This window comes from Hydractinia symbiolongicarpus, chromosome 6 (assembly GCF_029227915.1).
Source record: "Hydractinia symbiolongicarpus strain clone_291-10 chromosome 6, HSymV2.1, whole genome shotgun sequence".
Lineage (NCBI taxonomy): Eukaryota > Metazoa > Cnidaria > Hydrozoa > Anthoathecata > Hydractiniidae > Hydractinia > Hydractinia symbiolongicarpus.
This window is the reverse complement of record NC_079880.1, coordinates 25,969,765-25,997,166: the sequence shown is the minus strand read 5'-3', so window position 1 is coordinate 25,997,166 and position 27,402 is coordinate 25,969,765. Positions and strand designations below refer to the sequence as shown.

General features: G+C 33.2%; 1 protein-coding gene across 3 annotated transcripts; it reads right to left on the bottom strand.

Moving 5' to 3' along the window:
- Window positions 1-543: 543 nt before the first annotated feature.
- On the bottom strand, window positions 544-27,062 carry LOC130647856 (ras association domain-containing protein 4-like). Of its 3 annotated transcripts, none has more exons than XM_057453847.1 (16): window positions 26,921-27,062; window positions 13,377-13,550; window positions 11,630-11,748; window positions 11,082-11,183; window positions 10,170-10,253; window positions 8,972-9,102; window positions 7,533-7,651; window positions 6,729-6,804; window positions 5,985-6,161; window positions 5,246-5,392; window positions 4,486-4,590; window positions 3,585-3,636; window positions 3,431-3,495; window positions 2,991-3,047; window positions 2,155-2,252; window positions 544-1,722 (listed from the first exon to the last, which is right to left on the bottom strand). In XM_057453847.1, the coding sequence occupies exons 2-16, from the start codon at window positions 13,535-13,537 to the stop codon at window positions 1,644-1,646; spliced, it is 1,572 nt and encodes a 523-aa protein (XP_057309830.1). In that variant the 5' UTR covers window positions 13,538-13,550; window positions 26,921-27,062; the 3' UTR covers window positions 544-1,643. The 3 variants fall into 3 exon arrangements, with proteins under 3 accessions (XP_057309830.1, XP_057309829.1, XP_057309831.1); XM_057453846.1 differs by lacking the exon at window positions 26,921-27,062 and adding an exon at window positions 16,657-17,328; XM_057453848.1 differs by lacking the exons at window positions 10,170-10,253; window positions 26,921-27,062 and adding an exon at window positions 16,657-17,326.
- Window positions 27,063-27,402: the final 340 nt, after the last annotated feature.

Sequence of the window (27,402 nt, the reverse complement as noted above, 5' to 3'; positions counted from 1 at the left end):
GGCGGACAAGACGTAATGCTTTTGTAATATTTTGTAGTAAAAATTATCTCAGATTTCATTCCCCTAGCAAAGGGAAATTTTCGTAATTTTTTTATGCAAATTACTTATTACAAAAACAAAATTCTCACAAAATTATTCAAGTTCAAAATCAGCAAGTTTAAAATCAATCTAGTCCCCAGAGCCGTTATATCGGAATACTCTCTATCAATTTCATCAACAAGGAAAATGCCCTGGGAAAGAGTTTGAATTAGAATTTTATACAAGAAAATTCCATAAGTTTTACCTTACTTTTTGAGAAATTTAATAAACCCTGACCTCCATCGCAGGACCTTTCGTCTCTTTTTGCATGTCGGACGGCGAGGAATAAGCGCACGGCGATGAGAGACACAAAAGTCCTGCGGACGAGGTTGACTAAAACCCCCGACTTTTCAACTCAGTTTTAAAATTCCCCAACCCTTCTCCAAGTTTTTCAGATTGACAGCCGCACTGTCAGAAGTGATTTTTTTGTGGAAAGGAAAATATTTGACAGAAAAGAAGGATATATAAAACATAGTAAAATAATTTATTTTATGGTATAGTTTTACATCACAATATAAACTTTAACCTCTATTTATTCATTTAAAATGTTTACGTATGGAAGCAAACAAAAATGAAATCTAAGACCGTCGGTTTTCCCTACATGTGAAAATAAACATAAAAAAATCATCGCTACAACATCTTGTAAAATTTTCCAGACATAAAAATAATTTTGTTTTTCGAAACGTTAAATATATACAAGGACTACTTTATACACAATATTATGTTATTATGGCTAACTAAGTTCGAAAAACCTAATCCAAGTGAACACACAAACTAAAACTAAAATGGTAGATATAAATGCAAATGCTTAACTCAACCACCAAATTTGGAACAGAAGAACAGAAGGTACAAGAACTCAGAACTCAACAACAGTAGCGAAGATATATTCTGGTTATATGGTCAATGTGGAATTTATAATTTTGGGAATATGGTTTAAAATCGTAAAAATAAGTTTCGCAAAAGTTGATGTAGAAAATTTAGTTAATAAAAACCATCTCTTAGACCTGTAGATTTGTTATATATATATCTATATATATATATATCTACCATTTGTTAAGTTGTATTTTGCTGATTTAAACCTTGCGTTAAAATCGCCTTTAAAAAATCAAAAGATTTAGTCAAATTCGACTCATAATCGCAAGGTAGATCCACACAAGCGTAAAATAATTACACCATAGCAAGTCGTTTGTTTTTAAATAATAATAATATTCATTCTTCTTTTGAAGTCTGGTTCTCCTTTAACAATAAGTTTTTATAAAATATAAAAATAGAAGATATAGTAGATCTGTCTTAAAGTATAAAACTGTTTGATAAACTCTCTTTTTAAGAAACTTTCGCTTTTTTTTCGTGAATTCGCACTAAATGCGAGATAAGGTCTGCAAGTGACAACCAGGTTAAATAACTTGCTAATATGACGTCAGGCTGGTTTCTATTTATAATCTCAAATCCATTAACTGACTTTAATTGCTCTCGGCCGTCAACCCTCGGATAATTTAAGGAGAACGGCCTTGTTCCAGCGTCTATCTTTTACTACAACGGGCAATGCTTTTATTATTGAAGACATGTCATTCTTCTTTTGGGAATCTGTTATTTCTTTCATATTCTTCCATTCTCTTTAGAATCATCTCTTTGTAGTCTTGATATCTAAAATATCGTATATATTTTATAATGGGAAGTAAAAAAGTATGAGGATATATAGCAAAAACAATAACAAACAGTATATATCGAGAAAAAAGAACTACACAACTGAAAAAGAAAATAACGTATCGCAATAGCATATATCGAGAAGAAAGAACATATATACATTAACAAGAAAATTATGTAGCATATATAAAAGTATATATAGATGAAGACATCACATAAGCACACATAGACAAAAACAAGAAAAAGCATATATCGGGAGAAAAAAGAACATATCGACGAAGCATATATCGAGGAGATATAAAACATGTATATGAGCAAAATAATCACGTATAATATACCAGCATATATCTACGAGAAATAAAACACATACGGATGCATATATAAGTCTATATGAAAGAAGGAACATATACACATGCAAACAAAACTGTTTACTTTTCTTTGATTCTTTCTATCTCGCGTTCTTCCTCTTCGTGAAACTTTTGAACGAAAGTTTCTAAAACTTGCGTTGAAAAGTTGATATATTGCGCTACCTGTAGAGAGAGGAAGACAGTTTACAGAGAAGAAGCAATAGTCGTTTTTAGAAAACAAATGATGCCATAGGCGGTCAAGGTGTCAATTAAATTCAAGGCGTCAATCAAAGTTAAGCTACTAGTAAAGTTTTTTACCTTTAGTCAAGCACCAAAATTTTTTTCACAAATCAAAGGCTAAGAGACAAGCCTTTCTATCTTACTTTCAAATTAAAGAAAAGTAATGTACGCGAGTTTTTGCAATTAGAAAATTGTTTACACTGAAAGTAAAGCGAAAGATGAATGGATTTTATTGATTGATTCTCAAGGCAAAACCAAATCCCTAAGTCTGAAAGTTTTTTGTCTTAACAGAATTAATTTTCGCCAGAAGAAATTTTGGCGAATCACATATTCACAGATTTTTCGCGGGAATTAATTTCTTTGAAGGGAATAAACTACATACATTTTACATCTTCCCACCCCTATCCTTATACACCTAGAAGAAAAATTGACGCAACTATCTCCTTTTAATACTACAAATCGTAGCAAGTTAAAACTAACGATATTAAAATTTCATAATTTAAAGTTTTCGAAAATTTAAAGCAATTTTTTCAAAAATCGATTCAGAAAATCGCGAAATTGCAAAAAAATTAGTTCTCTTGGTATTTTCTGGTCATTTAACAGATTGTTAAGTCAACGGTGTAAACAACTGCAAAAAAAGGATTGCGGGGTGACATATTGACTCCGTAAGCAGAAACATACTTCAAGAGGAATATCCATTTGATCAGCTCGATCCATAATAAATATTTTCGCTACATCCTACGAAGAAAAGAAGTCGATGTCACACATGGGTTACAAAAATCTCTTTAATAATACCTGTATACGTCTGTTGATCTGTCACGAAAAATGGTAACGCAAGTAGCGATCCGCACACAAATGCTGTTCATTAAAGAAGACGGAGAAACATGCTTAAAATTTTGGTCACTTGCAAAGTTCTAACAACAGTGTTTCAGAATATAAGTATATGAACTTGATCGGGCAAAATCAGGTTATAGTGAAATTTGAGCTTATCGATTTTCCGACAAAACACTTTTAGATTGCTGACCGAAAGATTTCGTTAGATAAGATTGTTGTTTTTTTGTCGCGACAGAGAAAAGCTGACCAATAAAGCCTGTTATTCTTATGAAAGCATATAAAATTACCTCGCATGGGCCAAGACTAAGACGCGTCAGAAGAGGGTAACTGTCATTAATCATTCGACGTTGACCTGAAAAAATAACAATAGCATTTTAATTGATTCTTATTTTTAAGTTTTATTCTAAAATGGCTACATTTTTTAATATATTGGGCACGTACCTCCACTCTCATACACTGTAAAGAGAGAAAATCGCTTTCGATTGTCTTTTATCTAATGAAAGTAAAAAAACGGGTAACATTTATGCTTGCATAGACCGTAGAGTTAAGTCATATAAGGAATATAAAAGGGTAGCGCAGTGTGAAACAATAGTGCTGATATATCTTGACGCTATACGGAAAAGTCAACCTCGTGCCTAGGTCTTGTTAGGCTTTTTATATTGAGACAGCCTGAACAAACGTCCAAATATAAAAAGTCCAACAAGTCCTGGGGACAAGGTTTCAGAAAAGTAAAATTTACGCTTATCAAAGATGTCGTACGCAAAAACGACACCAAGGAACAGCCAACGAATGTTTCCAACAGATAAGAAAAAGTTTGACACAAGGTGCGACTAAATTCAAAGGTAAAAAGCATAAAAATTCGACGTAAAAGTCTTCACTAGATGTTTATTTTTCATATGTGAATCAAATTTGGTAGCATTAAAAGGTTGAATAGAAGACACCTTTCTTTTATGTCCCTACATAATGCATGAAGAAAACATGCAAAAATATGTCGGCTATCTTTGATCCCTACATAAACGCCGATTATCAGGCTAAAAATTTATCAAAACTGGCGCCTAACAGGCGTTTAAGTGGCCCGTAACGAGCGTTTAACTCGCGCCACAGGTACATTTTACGTTCACACTACGCCCAGGAGGCGCTTAAAAATCATACACAGCAAGATTAACAACGCCAGTTAGAGACATAGTGGGAACAGAGCTTTATATTCCCGTGTAAATGTTTTTGTAGAAACATATGTGAGTGCTTCACCAGTTTTACACGCATTCTCACCAAAAAAAACAAAGTATGACGCGCATTCTTAACAAAAAAAGAAGTATGACGCGCATTTCCAATAAAAACTTACTTGAAACTTTTTAAGCAACATATCGATCACTAGAGGTGCTGTCACGTGGTTCGTAATTCTCAACGTGGTCGGAGTTCCATACGGAGGTACAAATGTTGAATTTCCCTAAATACAAGGTAACAGGTATATAAAACTAGTATTTATCCGCTAACAAAAACAAGTACAGAAGAAGCCTATTTTCAAGAGCTGGTCGTATAATAGCGCTACAAGTATTTTTTATGAGTAACTTGACTTTCCACCCGGCACTTCAATCGCTAAAAAAAGCCTTAAAATCAACAGTAAAGTTGCTTAGAAGAAATTCAAACAGTCTCAAAGACTAGACTATTAAAAATTCAGAGAAACTCAAATTTTGAGAGTTACTAAAATTGTTTTTTCGTTTATAAACGATTGTTTTTGGGGAGACAGGACCTTTGAGTCCAATTTACCTTTGGTTCGGTATGTATTTGTAAGCCTGCTTATGTCCAATGCTCTTTATACTAAAGATGCTTAGTAATCTTGCAGGTTTTAATGCAGTTACTTATAAAAAAATACGCGTAATCACAATCAGACAACGAAAGATCAGCGCTCAAGTCAAAAAGAAACAAAACAAAGTTTGAAAGAGAAAATACAGAGAAGGAAACAGGAAGCAAAAAAGCTAACTTGGTTTTGGCTGTAGAGTCAATACTTCGACGGTTTATCAATAAATGTTCTCAATACATAAAGCGCGTTAAATACCTTAGGTATGCTGGGTACGAAGTTGAAAGAAAACAAGCGTACAAACCTCGAAGCCGTTGAGAGATTCGTGATTACAAGCAACACAACCAGATCGTTTTCTTGGTCCTTCTCCACTTTCCTTTCTCTTGTACTTGTATTTATTTTGGTTTCCTTGGAGAGCGTTTCTCGCACGACGTATAGCAGAGAGAGAAGGCTGCAAGAGAGGACAAGAAAATTAAGTTAATTATACACGAACATGATGCCACTAAATACAAACTACTTATCTTTATGAGACTTGGACTAAATTTCACTAATTTCCTAACTATTTTCGCCGAAAACTTCACATTTACTGAATAATACAAGAATGCGTATTTATCAAAAAGCACATTGAAGAAACAGGTCATTCAAAATCAGTTGCCAATTTCGCAAAAAAAAAAAAAATTCTCATTGATCAATTAAACCTGACATTTTCTGACATTTAAAATATCAATGAAATTCCTAATATCTCTAATACTTTGAAAACTCCTGAAAATTCTTGCCACTTTACACCCGTGACAAAATGGACACTCTGGTAGTGTCACCAATCAGTATCTATATAATCCCCATTAGGCGTTTTTGAGGCACAAAATTTATTAAAAATATAAAAAAAAAAAGATAAAAAAATTCCTAATGTGGAAATTGGATAACAGAACAGTTCATAACTGTCTGGAACATTCCATGTGTTAAAGAAAACTAACAACCCACTTTTTCGTGTGAAGTTTCTGATTTTTAACAATGACACAAACAAAGATACACAAAAATCCTACCTTTTTCGTTTTTTCTGTATTTGGAGGTACGTTTTCTGAATTTTCGTTTCTTTTGTTGCCATCGTCGGGATGGAAGTGTTGCCAATAATGCGACACATCGCTATCGGTTAACGTGACTGGAGAGTGAAGACCCCAGTACACTTTAATGATTCCTTCTAATACAAATTTATCGTTCATCTAAAAACAGACACAGGTGGAAATCAAAAATATCAGTCTCTCCTTGAAATGGGCTACAACAAACTACATTTTAGATTTTAATGTAAAATTTTAATGTTTCGTCTATTTTGGTTTAACATGAATGCCATGGTCCTTACAAATAGGTTTGTACCTTACACCATTGCTAAAGTTTGTGATTTAGAAACTATGTTTCATCCCCTTTCTTCCATTTCCTTGAAAAAGCTAGTTGTGCAAAATAGTCTTTCTTGTTGGCTATGGAGGAAAATATCTTTAACTGTCTTTCTGATAACATAGTCCACGAAATTCCAACTTCTCTCATGGGGATAGAAGATTTAACTCATCAAAAAGTCAACTGCAATATTATGCTTACTAGACAATGCAAGTCAATAGACCTTACAGGGTTAGTGGCATAAAATGGTCACTGATTTAATAAGATACTATTTTTTATTATTCTACTTCATTATTATAGCACTTAATAAAATGGCTTGCTCTTTCATCCAATTTTAAATAAAATTTATTGTCAAGGACTGCATGCAGCAAAAATGAGAAAGCAAAAGTTCGACTAACCTCTTTGCAAGATATTTGACATGGTTTGTCTCCATAATATGCATTATAAGTTCTCAGTTTGGGTATTAAACTTCCTCTACAAAGTAATTCAGTTAAAACTGTGTTAATTACAAGGAAAACACATTTATAAAAATATATTTTTTATTTCTTCTTCATCACAGCAGTTTATAGGGTTGAATTTCAATGAAGGCTGTGTTGGGAAATTTTAGCTGGACTAAGAATCCGCATAATTTTGCGTACCCTAGTTGTAGAGAAAGAAGAGGAGTAAATCTTTTAAATCAATAGATCAACAGTTATGGTGTTAAATAATTGAAGTGGGTGACAAAAACAGGGGGGTCAGTAATAGCTGGAAATGTTAAAGGGAAGAGAAGAATGGGGTAATTTATTATATTTTTTTATTTTGTCTTCTACAAAAAAAACTAAAAAGATGTAGTACAAGCTATCCATATTATTTTGTCATATCAGACCTTCCTGAATAGAACGCTTTTATTACACTTTTTTTTTAGAACGTTTACTTATTACTTCTTGTGTAACTTATATTTTTAAGTCTTCCTATTGAAAAATACACATGCCATATTCCTTAATTCTCAATGCTAGGATAATTAGAAGAGGTTTTAATAGGAGGCATATGTTATTGTGGTACTTAATTACAGAACATTCTTTCGCCTTGTAACAAATAAATTGTTTTTAAAGTCATAGTAGTTCGAATATGTTAATAAAACTTAAAAATGTTTACTGTAAGGCTTTGATTGCTGGGTAAACTAACAACATTGAAAAATAAAACAAAGAGAGGTTGAGACACACCTGAATTGCTTTTGTTCTTCGGATAAAGTTGAACACGTGGAAGAATCGTCAGCACGCGATAACATGGAACTGAACAAACTTGTATAACATGGAACATTACAATATGATAACCCATTATGCTGAAACATAAAAATATTTAGTCTTTGAGTAACTGCAAATATTTTCAAACCAGTCAGACAATTCAAATTAAATTCAGTCTGATGTCTTGTCAGAACAGTTGAATGTTGTTGGACTACTGAGTTTAAAATTCCAAAACAAAACAAAAAAAAGTTGACAGAAAGGTTGAAATACAATAAGTATTATATATCAACTAGTTGATAAGGCCCGTGGAAAAATCCACTATAGGCAGGATAAAAATGAAAAAGAAGCGTCATTTGAATTTTGATGACGTCAGCAACCCATCCACAAAAAAAATTAGAACCGTGTTTTCATGTGCCTTTATTGTGCAGAGCTTAAACTGCTAATCACGAAAATGTATATGATCATGTGCTTTGGATGAATGGTTAATGAGATATAAGTGCTGACGTCAGCAATGTCTCGTAAAAACCAAATATTCTTTTTTAGAAATTTTTATGCCTGTTGCCTTCATTGTATAGATCTTGAAACGCTGATCAAGAAAATGTATAGGATCGTGTACTTTTGACAAACGGTTGCAGAGTTATTAGGGTTTGAAGATTTTTAGAAGTCATGAACCCACTCATCCCGAAACCCAAATTGGTCTCAGGTGATCCCTAGTTACCCACTCGGTAAAAAATCATTGGCGTCACCACCTCATTTCCAAGTTATTTAGCCTTAAAATTTTAGGTGCACTGTAATGGCTTAATTAATTTAATATAGGATATTGACGTTAAAGTAGTGTTATTGACGTTGCGTCAGAAAATTTAACATATTAGACATGCATTAAATTTAATTGCTATGCCTGGTTAAATAGCAATTTGAAAAGATTTTAAAGTGTTTAAGGCATGTTGTAAAATTCTACAAACACATTTTCAGTTTCTAAATTTAAAAAAACAACAGTGAAAAAGTTGTGTTTAGTCCACATACAGTTTTTTAAGGCATATAATACAACAGATATTGCATTCCCATTTTTGTTGATTTATTCATTCTCAGTAAGACAACATTTCACAAGGCGTAACCTAATGTTACGTACGTGAGTTGATGAATAACAAGAATAGGCATACAATATCTGCTTATTTTTATTATTATTATGCATAACAAATAAAAGATGAATTCTCCTTATTAATATGGCTGCAGCGAATAAGCTTTAACCCACATTTACACAACCTTATCACTGGATCAAATTAGCTGCAAAATACTTTACAGCCCGCAGTCAGCTTTACCGCAACTACGACACAGTTTTTGCGTGGTCAAATATGTGAGCAATTCGTTTGGCAACAACAACAACAACATCAAAAATACAAACTAAACATCCAGCTAACCTCTGAATAAAAACCAGACTTTAATGTTTTATCACATTCATCGCAACTTTTTACAGCTACTGTAGATGAAACAACAAAATTCCGTTTTCTTCCAGAGTTTCTCAGTGGATTTAACCGACTTACATCTAAATCTAAAAAAAGGTTAAGAAATATGCTGTCACAGTTCAAAAAGAAACAAAAAAAGACATTTTGAGTGCTATTGAGACAGGTATTATTTCAACATTTAAGTTGCTGGATTTTTTTATTTACAGGCATTGTTTGCAAAAAAATCGAAATTCTAACACAAGGGGGCATTACTGGTGTTTCACTAAACAAACTTTTTAAGACTTCAATTTAGAGACCTTTGGCTGTACTTTAAAAATGTCATTTTTAGCATAAAAATAATTCCATGACAACAAGGAAGAAAATACTTTTGTGGCAAATGTAATAGTTTTATTGGCTGTCGTCAGTTGATTTTGTTAGTTAATTTTGGTCAAGGTCAACTTTTTTTAGACCTACCTGGTACAGGTGAGATCCTATAAAATGACTATGTGCGTTCGTTACCAGCTTTTCTCAGAATTGAATCATTAGTTATTTCTGATTTTTGCACAAAGATAGAGAACAATAGACCCTTGCAGAAATCATTTGTTAAGTGAATTTTTTTTTGGCCATATAATAGTGGATTTATGGGCAAAACGAGTCGAAACAGTTTAAAAATACGTATTTTTACACTTTTCTGAAAATTAGATTATTAGTTTTTACCAAAGTTTTAAATGCAGGTTTAGATTCTTTCAACGTTCCGATGTTCAATTGAAAATTGCATTAATAAGATATTTTTAAAAGATTAAGTTTTAACTGCATTTTAAGACTGAACTTTTACCATCGTTCATCAGTAAAGAAAAAACTAAAAAGATGTAGTACAAGTTATCCATATTATTTTGTGAGAGACAAAAATAACAAAAATGCATCGTCAAGTACTCTTTCACATAACAAAACGATATATTTTCAGTGAAAATTCATTCATTTTCAGTGAAAGGGAATGTGTTAACGTAAAGTGCATATTATGTAAGTTACGTTATTTAAAGTGCTATTATCATAATATTTTCGTTAGGTCAATGTCTAGTATGGTCATGCATTACTGAAAAGGTGCATGTGCAAAGTTACTAAATATTTCGGAAGCATGCAAGTTTGTGCAGTTAGCTGTGGCAGATCAACTTACCTACTTTACTGTTACCCTCCTCTTGCTCTGATGGAGGTACTCGACAATACTGTGACTTTGCTCTTCTTCGAATATTTGTTCTTACTTGAATTTAAGAAAAAGAACTTGTATAAAAAAAGAAGTGCTTTGTTTTGTTTCGTTAGTATTGAAGGTTAGTAAATGGTTAAAAAAAGAATGTTTGAGCAAGTGAGAGAATAGCTAATTTAGATATGGTGCGCAAATCTATGAAAGGTGAATGTCAAAAGTCTTTCTATGCAATACTCTGTTTTTATTTCAATGTCTTGCAGTAAAAGTATCATGATGTTACGTGCTGGTCATGCTATGAACGTTTTTATCAGGTGTGTGTGTTTATGTGTATATAATATAATATGCATGTGACGTAATGATGTATACTGTCATATGGTCAGCTACTATAACACATCAGTTGTTACAAATGTTCTCAATATAACTGCTAATGCTGCCATGGTGATAAATGTAGGTGTGTATATGCATGCTTGTTAGTAACAGAACAATGCAAAAAACATTATTGGTTCACACATACCAAACATAGAATATAGAACAAAAAAAGGCAACATTTTATTGGGCAAAAAATTCCAAAACAGTACTATTAATGTAAACAGGACAAATCTAAAAATTTTGAGGATTAAAGTCACATTACGAATTGCTGATGCAAATGGTAATGTGCCTCTTGTTAAATTAACTTCAAGGTTGGAAATGTTATAGCAAGGCTAGTGGCAATCCTCTCAGTCAGCAATAGCAGTGTATTTTTCATGTTTTTAAATGTAAAAGAGCAGAACAAACTAATTTTTTTGTAAGCATTACAACAGACTTGTGTTTAAAAATGATGTCCAACACAAATTCTTTACATACACGTGGCCTAAAATTTGATATCACAACCACAAACAGACATACTTGGCGATTCTGATCTTCTAAATGCAGATTCAGTAGTGACTGCTCTCTTTACACCTTTAGCTTGACTTGCAATACCACCAGAGCCACTACGTGCTCTAGAACCTTAAAAATGATTGCAGAAAATGAACAATATTTAGTCTTGATTCAATTTTAATGCAAGTATAGTGCTATAGTTCACTTTTTTAGTATTAGCCTCTTTCACACCTTCTGTTATATATTCAAATACAGACATGATCGAGGCAGAAAGAGTACAAAGGTTGATTAAACGTTTTTATTTTCACTTTACCTTAAACTGTATTAAACTATTATATAAAGTTTAGTGTAGTTTTTACACAGACCTGACATAAGGTTTACTCAGACCTGAATGAGCTTTTGTCATGTTTACATAACGTTGTGCAAACTACACATGTTAAAAATTTGTTCACATGCTACCAAATAGTTCAGGTAATTTGTTCATACATTGAGCGGAGTAAACATCTAATCTCAGACTTTTAACCACTAGGTAATCTCAATCTTTAAAATTTTTAAATAAAAAAAATCATGCATACCTAAGTTTATTGTTTTTGCTGACTGTGGGCGTACCAATAGAGAACCACTTTTTTTCTTTTCTTCTAACTCTCTTGCAATGCGCTTGGCTTCAATAAGAAGGTATGTAGATTTTGTGTATCTAAAAAAGTGACAATATAAAAAGAAATTGGATTGACTGTTTGGATTTAAGTTATGATGTTCATTGATTAAACCACACAGGGTTCGAATTAACTTGCAATTCGAACTAAAATGCTGTTTTTGTAAATTATCCTACAAAGAAAATCTTAAAATTGCAAATCCAATATTTTTACAAATTGCATCTTTGTGAAAGTAATGTTAAAGTAGCAGTGTCTATTTTTCTGTTTTATCATTCTACTTCACTTCAGGTTTCCTTTAGATTTTGTTTCCTTTCTAAAAATACTTTTTAGAACATTTTGTTTAATTTTGTTTAAAAAAAACAATCAATTGAATCTGAAGTACACCGTATAATCTCAGTGCCAATTTTGTCGAACCTAAGCTTTGTAAAAAATGACAGAATTTCATTCAAAATTTGTTCTAAAAACTGTTCTGTTGAAATATTCCATTCTTGAACGCCAGTAAGTATATTCGAGTACAAGCCTAATTTTTAAAACCTTGTCACAGTGACACAATATATATCTATTTGATTCAATTCAAGCTTGGCTCAACATGTCCAAAACAATGTTGCCATTTAAATGCAATTTACAATATGCATCTTGTGTATTTTTCCTTTTTGAAAAGTGACTGTAAACAACAACAGTTTCCGGACTCAGCGTTTTGTTATGAAAAGTCAACAACGTAAAGAACATAAGGTAAAATATTCCTTTGGTCAATTTGCCCCCTCCAACAACCAAAATCTAAACTATGATACCAAAACTATAATAATGTTTAAATGACAGATAGAGAAAGCCTTCTCTGATTCTTTCATTTTAGACACGTAGAGAATAAACAAAATCTAGTGTTGGCATGCTCTGCTCTTAAGAAAATTTACAGACAACAATTGTTGCACAGTTCTTTCTTATGGCTTGTATATTTGAAAGGTGATAAAGAACTGATCTTAACCGAAATTTCATTATGTATGTAAGAGGGATGACTTTGTACAGACACATTTTCCTCCATTTAATTACCTTAAGTTATGCACCCAATCTATTGGTAATAGATAGTATATTGGTTTTTCAACCTACAATCGAGGTAGGGTAAATTATGTATTTAGCACCAAAGCAAAGAATAAAAGAAAAGCATTTTCGCAACACAAGGGAATGTATAATAAAATTCGCTTATTTTAATTTTAGTTTTAAATTTAGCGTATTCTCGTTGCCAACTATAACCTATGAGCTTAAAAACATTTGCTTTCACCTGCTACAACATCGTCACAACTAGATGACAACAAGTGCGTTACTCTTCCATCCCCAATGATTTTGCAGATACACAATATTCATAAGAAATTATTTGAGTAGTGAGTAGTGATTCTCTAATTGAATCATATCGCTTTATTAAAAAATAAAAATTATTACAGCTGATAGATTAAGGCAGGAATAGCGTGCATGTGTACCTGTGGATGTGAATGTGGATGAAGTACACCCTTGTGCACCCAAGCAACTGTGGAGTGAATCATAAAGATGTTACCAAGGTTTGAATTTCTAAAGCTCTTTATGATACAACAGGGCATATATTAGTCAAGCTGTTAAAGCAAGATGACAACGAAAACCTAAAAAAAAATTAATAAAAAGAAATAAAAAGAAAGCAAACCTTGGCTCAACTGTGGGTTGTTTATTTCTTCGCAAAACACTAGGAGAAGTTGGTGCACTTGTTGAACCAAACGATTTTGCTCGCTTCACACCAGCACCAGTTCCCGTTTTGCTTTGTATCTTTCTTTCGACAGCCGAAAGTTGAACACTACCTGCTGGCATTTCTAATTCTGATCTAAAAAAATTTTAAACAGTAAAAGTTTAAACATAAAAATGCATTAACGAAAAATTGAGCATCCCTAAATTAGATGTAAAATGTAAAATTAAACAAAAGAATAAACCACCAACAAAGTTTATTGTGAGGCTCTAATGTTACAAAGGAGCACAATACAGACAACAATATCATAAATATAAAGGCATTCCAAGGAAACAACAATTCTATATACTTGTGAAAGTTTGCTCCTACCTATAAAATAATATCGGTAAAAGGAAGATTGTTACAGATGAACTGAAAATTTAAAATCCAAATTTGCAGAAAAAGTTTGCACTGTGTTCTCTCTTACATGCATACACAAAATAAATACTACACTTCAGAATATATTAAGTACAATAGAACATGCTAAAGTGAGAGTGCATGAAATTCAGAAAAAAAGAAACTTCAAGAACACGGTGGCAAAGTTTAACAAAAGCAACATAGCAGATATTCCAAACAGACAGCTATGTCAACATTTAAAATCTAAAATAAACTTGATAATGAATTAAAAAGTAAACACATATCAATTTACAAAAATTAAACTTTTCTGTTCGCTGTTCAAAATATTACTCATCCACCACATTACATAATAAAAACAATATTGTTAAACCATTAGATAGTGTATACAAAGTGCTTTAAAAAGCATATGAGATAATGCTTTTAAAAGCAAGTGTGATTAATGTTTCAAAAGAAAATCAAAAACCTGCTAATAAAACACTAGAAAATAAAAGAACCTTCTTATTTGAAATAAAAAATTAATAAAACTTAATATCAGACATCAACATTTCTCCTCCCATTTTTTAAATACATTCTTGATTATCACAGATGTAACAAACTTTAAAGTGTTTTTATACTCCTTCTTTCCACATGACAATTTCTTTCCATTTAATACTGTCTTTCTTTGTCACAAGTTTTTCTCACCTTGTATTAAATCTACTCAAGTGGATGTCATTACATAGAACAAGTAAACACTTTATTTAATTGCATACATCACAAATGTCTTCTCATAGCAATTTCGATTCTGTAGTGGATAAAAATTATATTACATATGTTGTCAAGGTAACCTGATTAAACAATAAAGCAAAGGATGAATATTAAAACATATTTAAAAGACAAATCTAAACAAAGAGAGCCCTGAAAACGTAATAACTTAAAACCTAACACAGCTCACTGAAAAGGAGACACTTCAGACAACACTTCAAAACATCCTTCAAAAATATTTATTTATTCTTTACACAGAAACAATAGATTACTTCAAGGGATAATACCAATAACCTTGATCTGACCCACTTTTTCTGAATCTACACATTAACTTTCCTTAATTTCAAAAAAATGTAACGCTTGTATAGTTTTAAGTTGAATCATTTCAAAATGGCCCTGGTGGACTGAAAATTTTAAAAAAAGAACGGTAGAAACCCTATACTGGGGATAATTTTATTTGATGAATTTTTAAAAAAAAATTTTTTCCCAATTTAATTATTATTGAAGTTTTGTTCTATATATTTTCAGTAGATTTATTTGTGTTTAGGAATTACATGTTTTTGTATTTAATTGACAGTTTTCCGTTTCTCATTTTGTTCACCTGCACAGCCTTATATTTCAAATTAAACTTATTGTGACTACAAATATAAAATTGGCTGAGGATTAAACATAATAGGGGATACGAAAAATAAATGGGTGAGTAGGGTGGATGTGGCTTCAAATTATGGAACAACATCAGATCTCTTGCGGGAATAAAATCTACTTAAGTTGCATTGCATGGGCTGGACCACGGTATTTTTTATTTATAAACCACATAGTATACAAGACATGAGATCTTTTTAAATTTAATGACTACTTCATGTGGTTGGTATGACCTATAAGTATTTAACATGTCAATGCAGTGAAGATAATTTAATTTTATCACTAATCATAAGAAGTCTTTCGGCTGGCTTTGTTTAACTGAACACATGTTTATAAGCATTTGTGGTAAAATTATAAAATAAACAATATTGTGAACTTATATTTTGATTTAGATACAATCACTACACACAGGTCAAAATAAAAAAATCACAGGTAAAATTTACAACAAAAATATGTCGAAATGTCCAAAACAAGTTTGATTGAAGTGATAGTTTGATTGTTCTTTGAGAAAGTACTTGACTTCTTTCCTGATTGACACTATGTCAATATAAATAACAGAAGCATCTCGTTAAAGAATAGAAAGGAACATAAAAGTTGTTTCTGGTGAAAAAGAAGTGATTTACTCCCATATTGCTATTTTATATTTAACGAAGCATTCACAATAAAATTGGACTCTAACAAAGTTTACCCTATGGTATCAAAAAGCATATCCTAAATTTTAGTGGGATCTTTTTGCAGACAACAACAATAACATAGATAATCTAAACATAAAGTTAATGACGACACACATGAAAACAATATGCAACATTATATTTCACATTTTTAAAACAAAGAAAAATACATACTGCGTAGGTTATTCTACAACTTCTTATTAAATAAAAACTGCAAGAAAGTTCTGTGTTATTACATATCAGATTAAATTTAATTAACAAGTAACTGCAATTTCTATTCTGTTTACATGAAATAAAAAAATAAAAAAAGGTAATTTTTTATTTCATTTTTTTTTACTTTTATTAAGTTTTTTAAATTTGATACATCAGGAAGAGACAGAAAATGGTAAGACTAACCACACAAAGAACATTATACTGAATATGGAATCTATAGCAGCTGTATTTATCACCTTCACGTGGGACAACAAAACACAGCTGTCTTTCTCTCTGAAGTGTTAAAAGATTTTGACATGTCTGGCTTTTGTTAAAAAACAAAACAAAAAAAACTAAAGCCATGGCAAAAGTGGGTCTACGATTAATTTTGTCACTGTTGTTTTGGTTTATTGTACCAGGGCTTTTTCATTTCGATTAATTTTTATTCAAAATAAAAAATAAAGCTAAAAAATAGGATGAAAATTTGTTAAATGACCAAACACACAAAATGGCTGAAAAAACAAGGAAACAAAACAAACAGAAAAAAATGCCCGGTAAACAAAAAAAAAAACAACAACAAAGAAACAAACAAATAAACTCACCTTTTTCTTCTTTTTTCTCTCATCTTATTAACAAACAAATTTGAAAACGCATCAACAAAACTATATTTTTAAATGAGACGAAGAATCTCTGACTAATAACTGGCTGTAATTACTCTTCTATTTAAAATGTTCTATTCCTGTAATTACTTTGAAAAGGATGACCAAATGATTAAAATAACAATAAAGATTAATTAATTTGAAACATGTAACTGAAATGTTTCCTTTATCACAAAATCCTGCAACTAAATATATATACCTTCAAACCCAAGTATATTCCCAATTGCTTACTCAATTTTCTTAATATAAAACAATGTATACAGAAAAAACAATTCTCCAATGAGCCATCAACCAATACACTTCATTTCTGTAAAAATTACAATAAAGACGTTTTAAAAGAATAAATAAAATACTTAATAGTATAAACAAACTTCTAGAAATGCAAAGGGTAAAGTAAAAAGTACGCAATAAGGATTTTCTTAAAGTGCCTGTATTGTAAACCTTTCGTGTTTATTCCCCTATAAACTGTAGATGTTATTCTAATCTATTTATATCTTTTCAATTTCATTAAGCATATTAAAACGAATTGCTTTTGGTAAAAGAGCAGTATAGCAGGTCACCTTAAAATTAGATTTGGATAAAGATATTCATTTTCATTTTTTTTATCTTAGCTACTTTCAAGCTACAGTTGACCACTTAATATATATTTATATATATACATATATAAAAAAAACAAATCCAAAACAGTCATTATGCAGTTTATATCTCACAGCAGGAGCATGTGGAACTCTGTACACTAGGTCAAATACTCCGTTATCATTCTTAAGAGATGTTGTTACAAGACGTAAAACCAAATTAATCTTGGCATTTATATTTTGCATTTTTTTTAATCAAGGTCTTTCATAAAAAATGTTTTTTTTCTTTACTTGTATGGTAATACGATATGCTTGAGATTCTTCCAATTTTGAGCCCCAAAACCAGGACCCAAATCAAAAGTATTGGCTTTAGTGTTCCTAAGACTTTTTTTTACATAATAGACTGTGATCTGTTGTTCTAATAGGAAATATTTACCTAGATGTCAAGGTTCTATAGATTCCCCTTCCTAAACATTTTGCACACAACTAAAGACTTCAATGAGAATCTGTTTCTACAAAAGGCTAGACTTTGAAATATTTTTGTCTGCCGTCTCCTTGGATAGGATTTTAATTTCGATTTGTCACATTGAATGAAGAGTATATAGGCATGCAAGTTACACATACAAGGAAAAAGCTTTTGCAGTTCTAGCACTTGTGGATCTCTGGATATAAAAAGGTAATAAAGGTATATATTTATAGATTTTGCCCATCGGAATTCTCTTCTTTGTTCCCTTTCTTTATTATTTAATATTGTGGTCCTGAATCATCCTCAGAAAATGCCATGTTCTGTAGATCACAGGCAGCGTTAACCACTTTAATTTTTAATTTACTAATCTACTAATCTATAATTTGTCTGATGATGATGTCGTAGAAGGGCCAGCTATGCAGATCAAGTCAGAATGGGTAGTGGAGGCTATTAGGAAATTGAAGATTGGCAAGGCTGCAGGAGTATCAGGTATTGTTGCAGAGATGGTAAAAGCATCTGGATATATTGGAGTTGAGCTTATTACAAGTCTTGCTAACCAGATTATAAAGGATGGTGCTATTCCGAGTGAGTGGCAGTCGAGTGTAATAGTGAATTGTTTCAAGGGCAAGGGTGATGCATTAGAAAGGGGTGACTATAAAAGTTTGAAGTTGGTTGATCAAGTAATGAAAGTTATTGAAAGAGTGATTGATAAGTTACTTAGAGAAAGAATTGATATAGATAAGATGCAATTTGGTTTTGTTCCAGGGCGTGGCACTACAGATGCAATATTTTTACTCAGACAGCTTCAGGAAAAGTATTTAGGAAAGAGAAAGAATCTCTATTTTGCCTTTGTAGATTTAGAGAAAGCTTTTGATAGAGTGCCATGTAAAGTTATTTGGTGGGCTATGAGAAAATTAGGTGTGGATGAGTGGCTAGTTACGATGGTTCAGTCTACGTACAGCAATGCTAGAAGTCGTGTCAGGATTAACGATTCACTTAGTGATGAATTTAGTGTAAATGTTGGTGTACATCAGGGTTCTGTACTTAGTCCTTTGTTGTTTATTCTAGTCTTAGAAGCGCTGTCGATGGAGTTCAGAACAGGTTGTCCATGGGAGTTATTGTATGCAGATGATTTGGTTCTCATAGCAGAGTCGATGGAAGAATTAGTTGAAAAGTTTGAGAAGTGGAAGAAAGGACTAGAAGAGAAAGGGCTGAAGGTAAACACAGCAAAGTCTAAAGTCATGATAAGTAGCATTGCAGCCAAGTGTGACCTTGTAGTTGGAAAGTGGCCTTGTGGAGTTTGCAGAAAAGGGGTTGGTAGTAACTCGCAAGCATTGGGTACATAAGAAGTGCAGTAGTATTAGTGGAAGGTTAAGAGCTGGCATACAGCTCGTATGCAAGCGTTGCAAAGGTGAGATTATAGAGAATGAAGTATTTCCAGCTTTAATGATGTACAACAGTGGCTCGTTAGAGATATTTAAGAACTTCTGTTACTTAGGTGATATGTTGGGCAGTAAAGGGGGTGTTGGAAGAAGTGTTACTTGCAGGATAGGTTCTACTTAGAAAAAGCTTAGAGAGTTACTTCCTTTATTGACTAGCAGAGACCTATCAATTGAGGTAAAAGGTAGGTTGTATGAGGCCTGTGTAAGAAGTGTTATGTTGTATGGTAGTGAGACATGGGCAGTGAAGCAGGAAGATCTTGACCGTTTAGAAAGGAATGATATGAGAATGGTTAGGTGGATGTGTAATGCCAGTCTGAGAGACAGAAAGAGTTCAGATGAGCTAAGAAGCAGGCTAAGTCTCCGTAGAATTAAAGATGTTATCCAGATAAGAAGATTGAATTGGCTGGGGCACTTGGAAAGAATGGAGGAGGATAATTGGGTAAGAAAGTGTAGAGACTTGATAGTTCCTGGGGCAAAGCCCAGAGGCAGACCGAGAAAGACTTGGCAGGAGGTTATAAGGACAGACTTGATAGAGAGGAAGTTGAGTTTAGATCTAACACAGTCTAGATCAGATTGGAAGAGGGTCATTAATATACCCCGTCCAACCCATGCTAGCATGGAAAACGGACGTTAAGCCGAGAATGATGATGATGAATGATGATACTACTGACAGGTGCAAATTATTTTGAGGTTGTTATGTTTTTTTGCTTGCAAAAAACATTTGTGGGCCAACTCCAATATAATGTTCACAATTTTTTTTTTGCAAACACACAAGCAAATATAAAGTTACAGAGCCTGGTACAAGTGAATTGTGCTAAAAAAATCATTTACCACCTCACAAGCAATTTTTTCAGGAATACATTTCTACAGCTCCTAAGGGGAAATTTTTATGAATAAGGGTTATATTTTTTCGCAGGAAAAAATATAACCCTTAAATATAAATAAACACTATGATTTCCTTACCATCTCCTATCCCTTTCCTGTCTCTTTCAAAAAATCAAATACTACAAACTTTTGTGAATCTGACAATCTGACAATTATATATTATATATTTTATATGATTGCAAGGTTTAGAAAGGCAACAACAAAAGTTTACAGAAATTTTTATAGGTTTCATAAAAAATGGACATGGCCAATCCTGGTAGGATACATTTTACCTTGTACCACCAAACTTTGTTACCCCAAACATAAGGAATTGCGTATAACAAAAATTGCACTAAATTCCAACTTCCTAGGCATAAGAAAATCACACAGCAAAGTTTGAAAATTAGTGTGGACTTGATCGAAATAAAAAGAAATTCAAACTAAAATATAACAAAATGTCCTAGTATATTGCAATGGGAAAGCTGTTTCGACCTTAAAGGGAACCTGAGGTATAAAATGATGTTGGACTTATATTATAGAGCCTAAAAAGTTATTTAACAAGTTTTTTTTTAATTTAATTATGCTGCATATATTATGATGTCATATTTAAGTAATAACAAATTTGATATTTTCTGTTATCAGTAATTTTAGACCTGTTAAGGGATGTGCATTAAAACTTTATCAATGCATAGATATTATAAAGGTGAATTGATTAACATAAATTTTGTTGCCAAAATGACACTTGTTTGCTGGTCCCAAGCCTCTTAATTTTTTGCTGACGAACTCATAACTTGGGATCTGCATGTCAGTTTGCAAATTTTGTGAGTAAACATATAGGGCCTATACAAGCTTACCCAGAAAATGTTATTGCAAACAAAGTTGCAGATCCGGTTGCTGTTATTGCAGTTATTTGGTCATTGGAAAAATTTTTGGAGGCCTGGGACATATATATACATGGTTAAAAATTTTTCTACTGTGGCTAACCATCTTTTCACTGTATATATGTTATTTCAAGATCAAAAATGCCCCACTCAAAAATAATAATTATTATCTTCATTATTTTGCCTGTTGATTGCGGAAGGTCTGTGGCATATGAACAACATGTGTTGACATGGAACTTATGTATGTAGAACTTTTCTTTTAAGCATGTTAACCCGGTTCCAAGAATATGCTATACGGCCTAAAGATTTTCACAAATAAAAATATATATTTAATATTTTTTTTATTTTTTTAATTATAAAATTAAAGAAACTGGGAAGTCTTATTTAGTCCAGTTAAAAGTTAAAAGTTTGTGGAATATGTTTTGTCATTTGTTTTCTATGGTATTTAGCAGTGTCTCGCTAAAACTAAAGACACGTAAACTGTATGTATTATTATATACCTTGCTAAGGGAATATAGACGCAGAAAGCCCTTCTGGGTCTACAACTGTGTGGCAGGCGGAAAGATGTGGAAGCTTGCTGAAAAAGGTCTTTTTTAGGCCATTTCTTTCTATATGGAAACATTTTTGAGGCTTTAAACTACTATTGAGTGTACATGGATAACTTCTGATTGACATATATTCATATAAAGTTGTAATGATACCTTTGTGCGAAGAAGCAGACTAAAAAAGACCTCACTTTACCTAGCGCCTGCATCTTTTTGCCTGCCACCTAATTGTTAAAGTCGAAAGGGCTATTCTTGTGGTCGGAATGTTCTCCTTTGTTGCTCTCCGATGAGGGTACAAGTGGACTATGTCTATCATTTCATAATGGCTGCTTAATTTGAATACATGGAATCACAGTCCTGATATTTAGGGGCCTTCGAAAAAAATTTTTCGGGCCCCGTTAGCTGGATATCGCCGCTAAGGGGGGAGGGGGTCTGAAGTTTGAAAAAAAATCCGCTAGGGATTAAGAAATTTTAAAAATTTGTTTGTGGCCTGAAAATTCTTCGTCGTTCGTGAGCATAATTCCTCTTCTCATCAATTCCGATAACTTTTATCTACAAAACACGCCTCTGAGACTTCCAAGATTTACCCGAATGTGTGTATTTCACGGACGGAAATCCACTAAAAGAGGTGGGGAGGGGGTCTGAATCTTAGCAGCGATATCCTGCTAACGGGGCCTGAAAAATATTTCCGAAGTCCCCTTACTTGCACAAGCATCTAAGTGATTATGTAATGCCCGATGCGCGCGCAGAAAAAATGGAGGTAAAAATGTAAACAAACTAAGCAGAGAAGTTACCTCCATTTCTGAATGCCCAGGAAAAACGTGGCACTATGATTGAGCGTATACTGGTCCGTGATTACTATTATTATTATTATTCCAAATATTTATACAGGATATAGCCACTTCAGTGTAGGAAACACTGTTATCAATGTGAGTCCTGTGTTCGGAATGATATTAAGTATACACCAGTAATACCTACCTAATTTCCTTCACATGGCATGGGTTGACCGTGCTTAGCTCTCGTTGAGGTCGGACGTATCTAAAACGCTCCGGTCTTGGCGCGCTAAGTCGAAGAAAGAAAAAAGAAGACTAAAGCTTGAAGAGCTCCTGCTTTGACAGCTAAGTCCTTTTTGATTTATTATATATTGTACTGCCTTTTTTACTTCATTTATATCTTTTCATTTCTTTAATTTGTTGTTTTGTAAGTTTTTAAATTATTGTTTTTGTTAATAAATTGTTTTTATCCCAGTCAGTTTTTTATCCATCTATCATCTAATATGGTAGCTTTGCTGTGTTGTGGGTTCCTGCTGCTCCTTCTGTAACATCGTAAGGAAATGGGCTTGCCTTAGATCCTTCAAACATAGTTTTGGAAGAGCACATAACCGTAGAATGATCTCTCTACGACTTAAAAATAACTTTACTCAGGTAGGAAACCCCACATTTACGCTAAAACTGATTTTTGTGTTCGTTGTATTTTTGAGCAATACAAAACCTTCGTTCAAAAGTAGCTCACCCAACAACAACGAAATGAGTCGACTAGATAGGAGTTTCTTTTCTATCTCTTCACTTGATGCCTGCAATAGAGTTTCTGAAAGCCAGCTCACTCTCCAATTAAAATTAATGGCTTTATCAAAACTTAAGCCAAGCAGGCACAAGTATTTCTATTTTTTAATCCTCTTGTCAGGGGACATCTGCCTCAACCCAGGTCCTGTTAAGTATCCCTGTTCTTCATGCTTAAAACCTGTGGCAAAAACACACAAAGCACTTTCTTGTGACAAGTGTGGATTATGGGCTCATAAAAAATGTGAGCGTATTTCTGATAAAAAATATCAACAATTTATGAAGACTCCTGAAGATAAACTGTTTTTCGTTTGCAGTCCCTGTCTTTCTCGTAATTTGCCCTTTGCTAATGAGGAGTCATTTGGTGACGAAATTCCGGACAACATCAATATTACTATTGATGAAAACTTTGATTTAGAGGCAATCAGAAATGGGAAGGGCTTAAAAATGGCCCATCTCAACATTAATGGTCTGTCATCCAAACTAGACTATGTTAAACTTCTGCTACATCAAACAAAACTTGATGTATTCTCCATCTGTGAAACCAAAATTGATGACACCATCACGGACAATGACGTTAAAATTGATGGCTATGTTTGTTATAGGAATGATCGGAATAGACGAGGTGGGGGTGTTCTAATTTTTGTTAATGAAAACTTGGATAGCCACCTTTTGAAACACCTTTACTTCGAAAATGTTGAATCACTATGGGTGAAAGTGTGCCTGAAAAAAACTAAACCTATTTACGTGTGTGGGGTTTACAGGCCACCTGGAGGTAGTGATTTGCAGAGTACCGAAAACCTGTGTACTCATTTTAAACAGTGTTTTAACAAGCTCCCAAAAGAAAAAGAAGTTTTTATCTTGGGAGATTTTAACTGTAACATGCTTTCAAAATATGCTCTTTCCTCCAAAATAAAGGAATTATGCTCCACTCTTTTCCTAAAACAACATATTACGGAGCCAACTCGTGTTACTGAAAATAGTAGCACTCTTATAGACTTAATACTTTCTAACAGTTCTTGTATTTCTAAAACTGGTGTCATGGATTTAGGCATCAGTGATCACAATTTAGTTTATGTGATCAGAAAATTCAAAAGGCCAAAATTTGAACCTAAAACATGCAAGGTTCGTAGCTACAAGAACTTCAGTAAAGAGGCTTTTCTGAAGGACCTCAGGAATTTAGACTGGTCATATTTTAATAATTATGATGACCTTGATGAAGCATGTGAGAAACTGAATAAAAATGTTAAAACAGTGGCTGACAAACATGCCCCTTTCAAAACACATAGATTTTCTGGCCGTGTTGAGGCATGGGTCACTGATGAATTAATAATAGCCATTAAAGAAAGAGACTTCTTGAAACGGAAAGCATCAAAAACAAAATCCATCATAGACTGGGAAGCTTTCAAACAAAAAAGGAACCAGGTAATAGGTCTCAAAAATCGACTCAAAAACGAGTACTATAATGACGTTTTGCAGGACTTTCAAAAACGGCCAAAACAACTTTGGAAAACCCTAAAAAAACTGGTTCCTGATAAGTCAGGCAATACTACCTCGATAAAACGAGTAGTCCAAAACGATGGTACAGAAACTTCTCACCCAAAAGAAATTTCCAACACATTCAATTCATTTTTTGTCAGTGTTGGTGCCAAACTAGCCTCTAAATTTTCTTCTGACACTACTAATGTTAATCCACCTGTTAGCGGACACGATTTTCGGTGGGCTCGTATTGAGACCAAAAGTGTCGAAAAAATAATTAGTTCACTAAAACTTAATAAAGCTACAGGCTTGGACGGAATTGGTTCACGACTGCTAAAAGCAGGTTCGTCAGTTTTAAGTATTTATTTATCAAGTCTTTTCAACAAATCTTTATTTACTGGTTATGTACCTAAATGTTGGAAGACTAAAAGGGTCTCGCCTATTTTTAAAAGTGGCAATAAAACAGATCCTACTAATTATCGGCCTATCTCCATTTTGCCAATTCCTATGAAAATTTTTGAAAAGTTAGTGCATGAGCAAATGTCTCATTTTATTTCTGAGCACAACTTCCTGAATGACAGACAGTCCGGATTTCGAAAACTCTTTTCCACAGAAACTGCAGTAGTCGATGTCTCTGATTTTATTCTTACTGAGCTCGACCAACATAACTTTGTTTGTGCTGTGCTCATTGACCTTAAAAAAGCTTTTGACACTGTTGATCATAAAATTTTGTTAAAAAAACTATGGTGTTTTGGCATCAGAGATGCTGCCTTTGACTGGTTCGAGTCCTACTTAACGGACCGAATGCAGCTGACTCTTGTAAACGACACAGGATCAGATCTGCTTCATGAAGACGCTTTTGGGGTGCCGCAGGGATCTGTGTTGGGGCCCCTGCTCTTTCTTTTGTATATTGATGACTTAAAATCTGTCATCAATTCAAACTACCACCATCTATATGCAGATGATACAATAATTATTTCGTCTCATAAAAACTTGGATACCCTTGTCTCCCAGGTCGAGTTAGAACTTTCGCAAGTCGACCTCTGGCTGAATAATAACAAAATGACTATTAATACGGACAAAACTGAAACAATCTTTTTCGGCAACCACAGCCAGTTAAAAAAAGTTGAGAACAAAACTATCAACTATATGGGTATTCCTTTGAAGAGGAGCGAAAAAGTTAAATATCTTGGGGTAACATTTGATCAAAAAATGCAATGGGAAAAGCACATTAATGACATAAATAGAAAAATACTAATTAAATATTCTAAAATTAGAACCATTGCATCCTGTTTAACACCTCACACAAAAAACCTTTTAATTAATGCACTTGTCATGCCATATTTCCACTACTGCTCCTCGGCATGGGCTTGTGCCACCCAAGGTAGATTGGGAAAACTAGAAAAACGATTAAAATGTGTCCGTACCTTTCTTGGGAAAGAGAGGGAATATTCAATGAATAATTTACTCATCAAAAACGATGCCATATTAGTTTTCAAAGCCATGAATCACATTGCTCCTGATTACATGCGCTCAAAATTCCTTTTGACAAAAAACTGTCATAATCATCAAACAAGAGGAGCTTCAAAAAACAGGTTCACACTTCCCTTGGTCAACACGGAATTTGGCAAAAAAGCCTTCCCATTTAGAGCTGCAAAAGTGTGGAATAATCTTCCAGACCAAGTGACCTGTGATGGAAGTCTGCTTTCGTTTAAGACTTCCATCTCGAATGTATTTGGCAAATTCTAATGGAGATCACTTTTTAACTTTTTAATTTTTGTTTTTTATTCTTTTTCTTTTCAATTTTCACAGATTATAAATGTTACTATGTTTGATTGAGCTGAGGCAGTCTAAGGTTTATCATTTTTTGTTTCTTTTTTGTTCTAGTGGCCCCCAGTGGAAACAATCCACTAACTATAGGTTTTTGTGATTTTCTGGGCTAGCCACTTTAAATATTTATTATTATTATTATTATTATTATTATTACCCGTATCTGTGGTAAAAGCACTTGCTAAACATGCCTGCACTGTGGACCAAACCATGGACCTTGTGATTGCAAAGCAAACTCCCATTACCACAAGGCAATGCAGCACCAGTATTCTGATGCGAAGCTGACCGCAAGAATACCTCAATTTAGAGAATCACTCGATTGTGCATTATCCTTGACTACTGACCAAGTTAGTTATGGATAGCTATAAATCAGAAATTGGTCCACCAGCTAGCTAGCTATATATCTAATACAATAAAAATGGGGATCCAATACTCTCAACTCAATCCATCACAAAAAATGTTAGGCAGTGTGTAGTTAGATATAGCTTGCTGGTCTTATCAGCTATGTAGAGAAAAAGAAAATACAAAGCACTTTTTGTGGAAATTGTATCAAAAATTCGTCTTACATTTTACGTCGTACGTTTTTAGTTCAGTCACTTCTTTTTCCCTTCAGTCATACCCCAGTGATTGTGTGTATTACCTACCCCTCGTGCCGTGGTGCCGTGGTTCGGAATGAGCAGTCAACTGTTTCTCGTCCAAAGTAGGGTATCTTTACATTAACCCAAGTAGGGCGAGAAACCCCCAAAGTAAGACAAACGATTCCCCGGCAACCAAATCGTCCCCAGGAATATTTGCTTCCCAACTACTGCGCTGTGCGAGTGCCGGGGTTTTTACTTTGTCGTTCCTAGAATTCTCTTTGTCTCATTTCAATTTAAGAAAATAGCTTTCTTTATAAACTGTAAAATGGCAGTTCTGCAGGAGGAGAGATGTTATATTTGTTGTTTGTTTAAGCCTGGTCGAAATAGATGGTTGCTGAAGCAGTGAAATTTAAAATGTCTATTATATAGTCAACCTCTGAAATTTCTATCTGGCTGCAAGTCAAAAACAT

Bases quoted from the DNA above. Each gene is read 5' to 3' on its own strand.
- LOC130647856 (XM_057453846.1), bottom strand. From the start codon at position 16,679: ATGAGAGAAAAAAGAAGAAAAAG. The intron at 6,162-6,728 runs GTTAGTCGAACT...GTCTGTTTTTAG, and splicing joins GTCAAATATCTTGCAAAGAG to ATGAACGATAAATTTGTATT. The intron at 3,496-3,584 runs GTACGTGCCCAA...TTATTTTTTCAG, and splicing joins TACAGTGTATGAGAGTGGAG to GTCAACGTCGAATGATTAAT.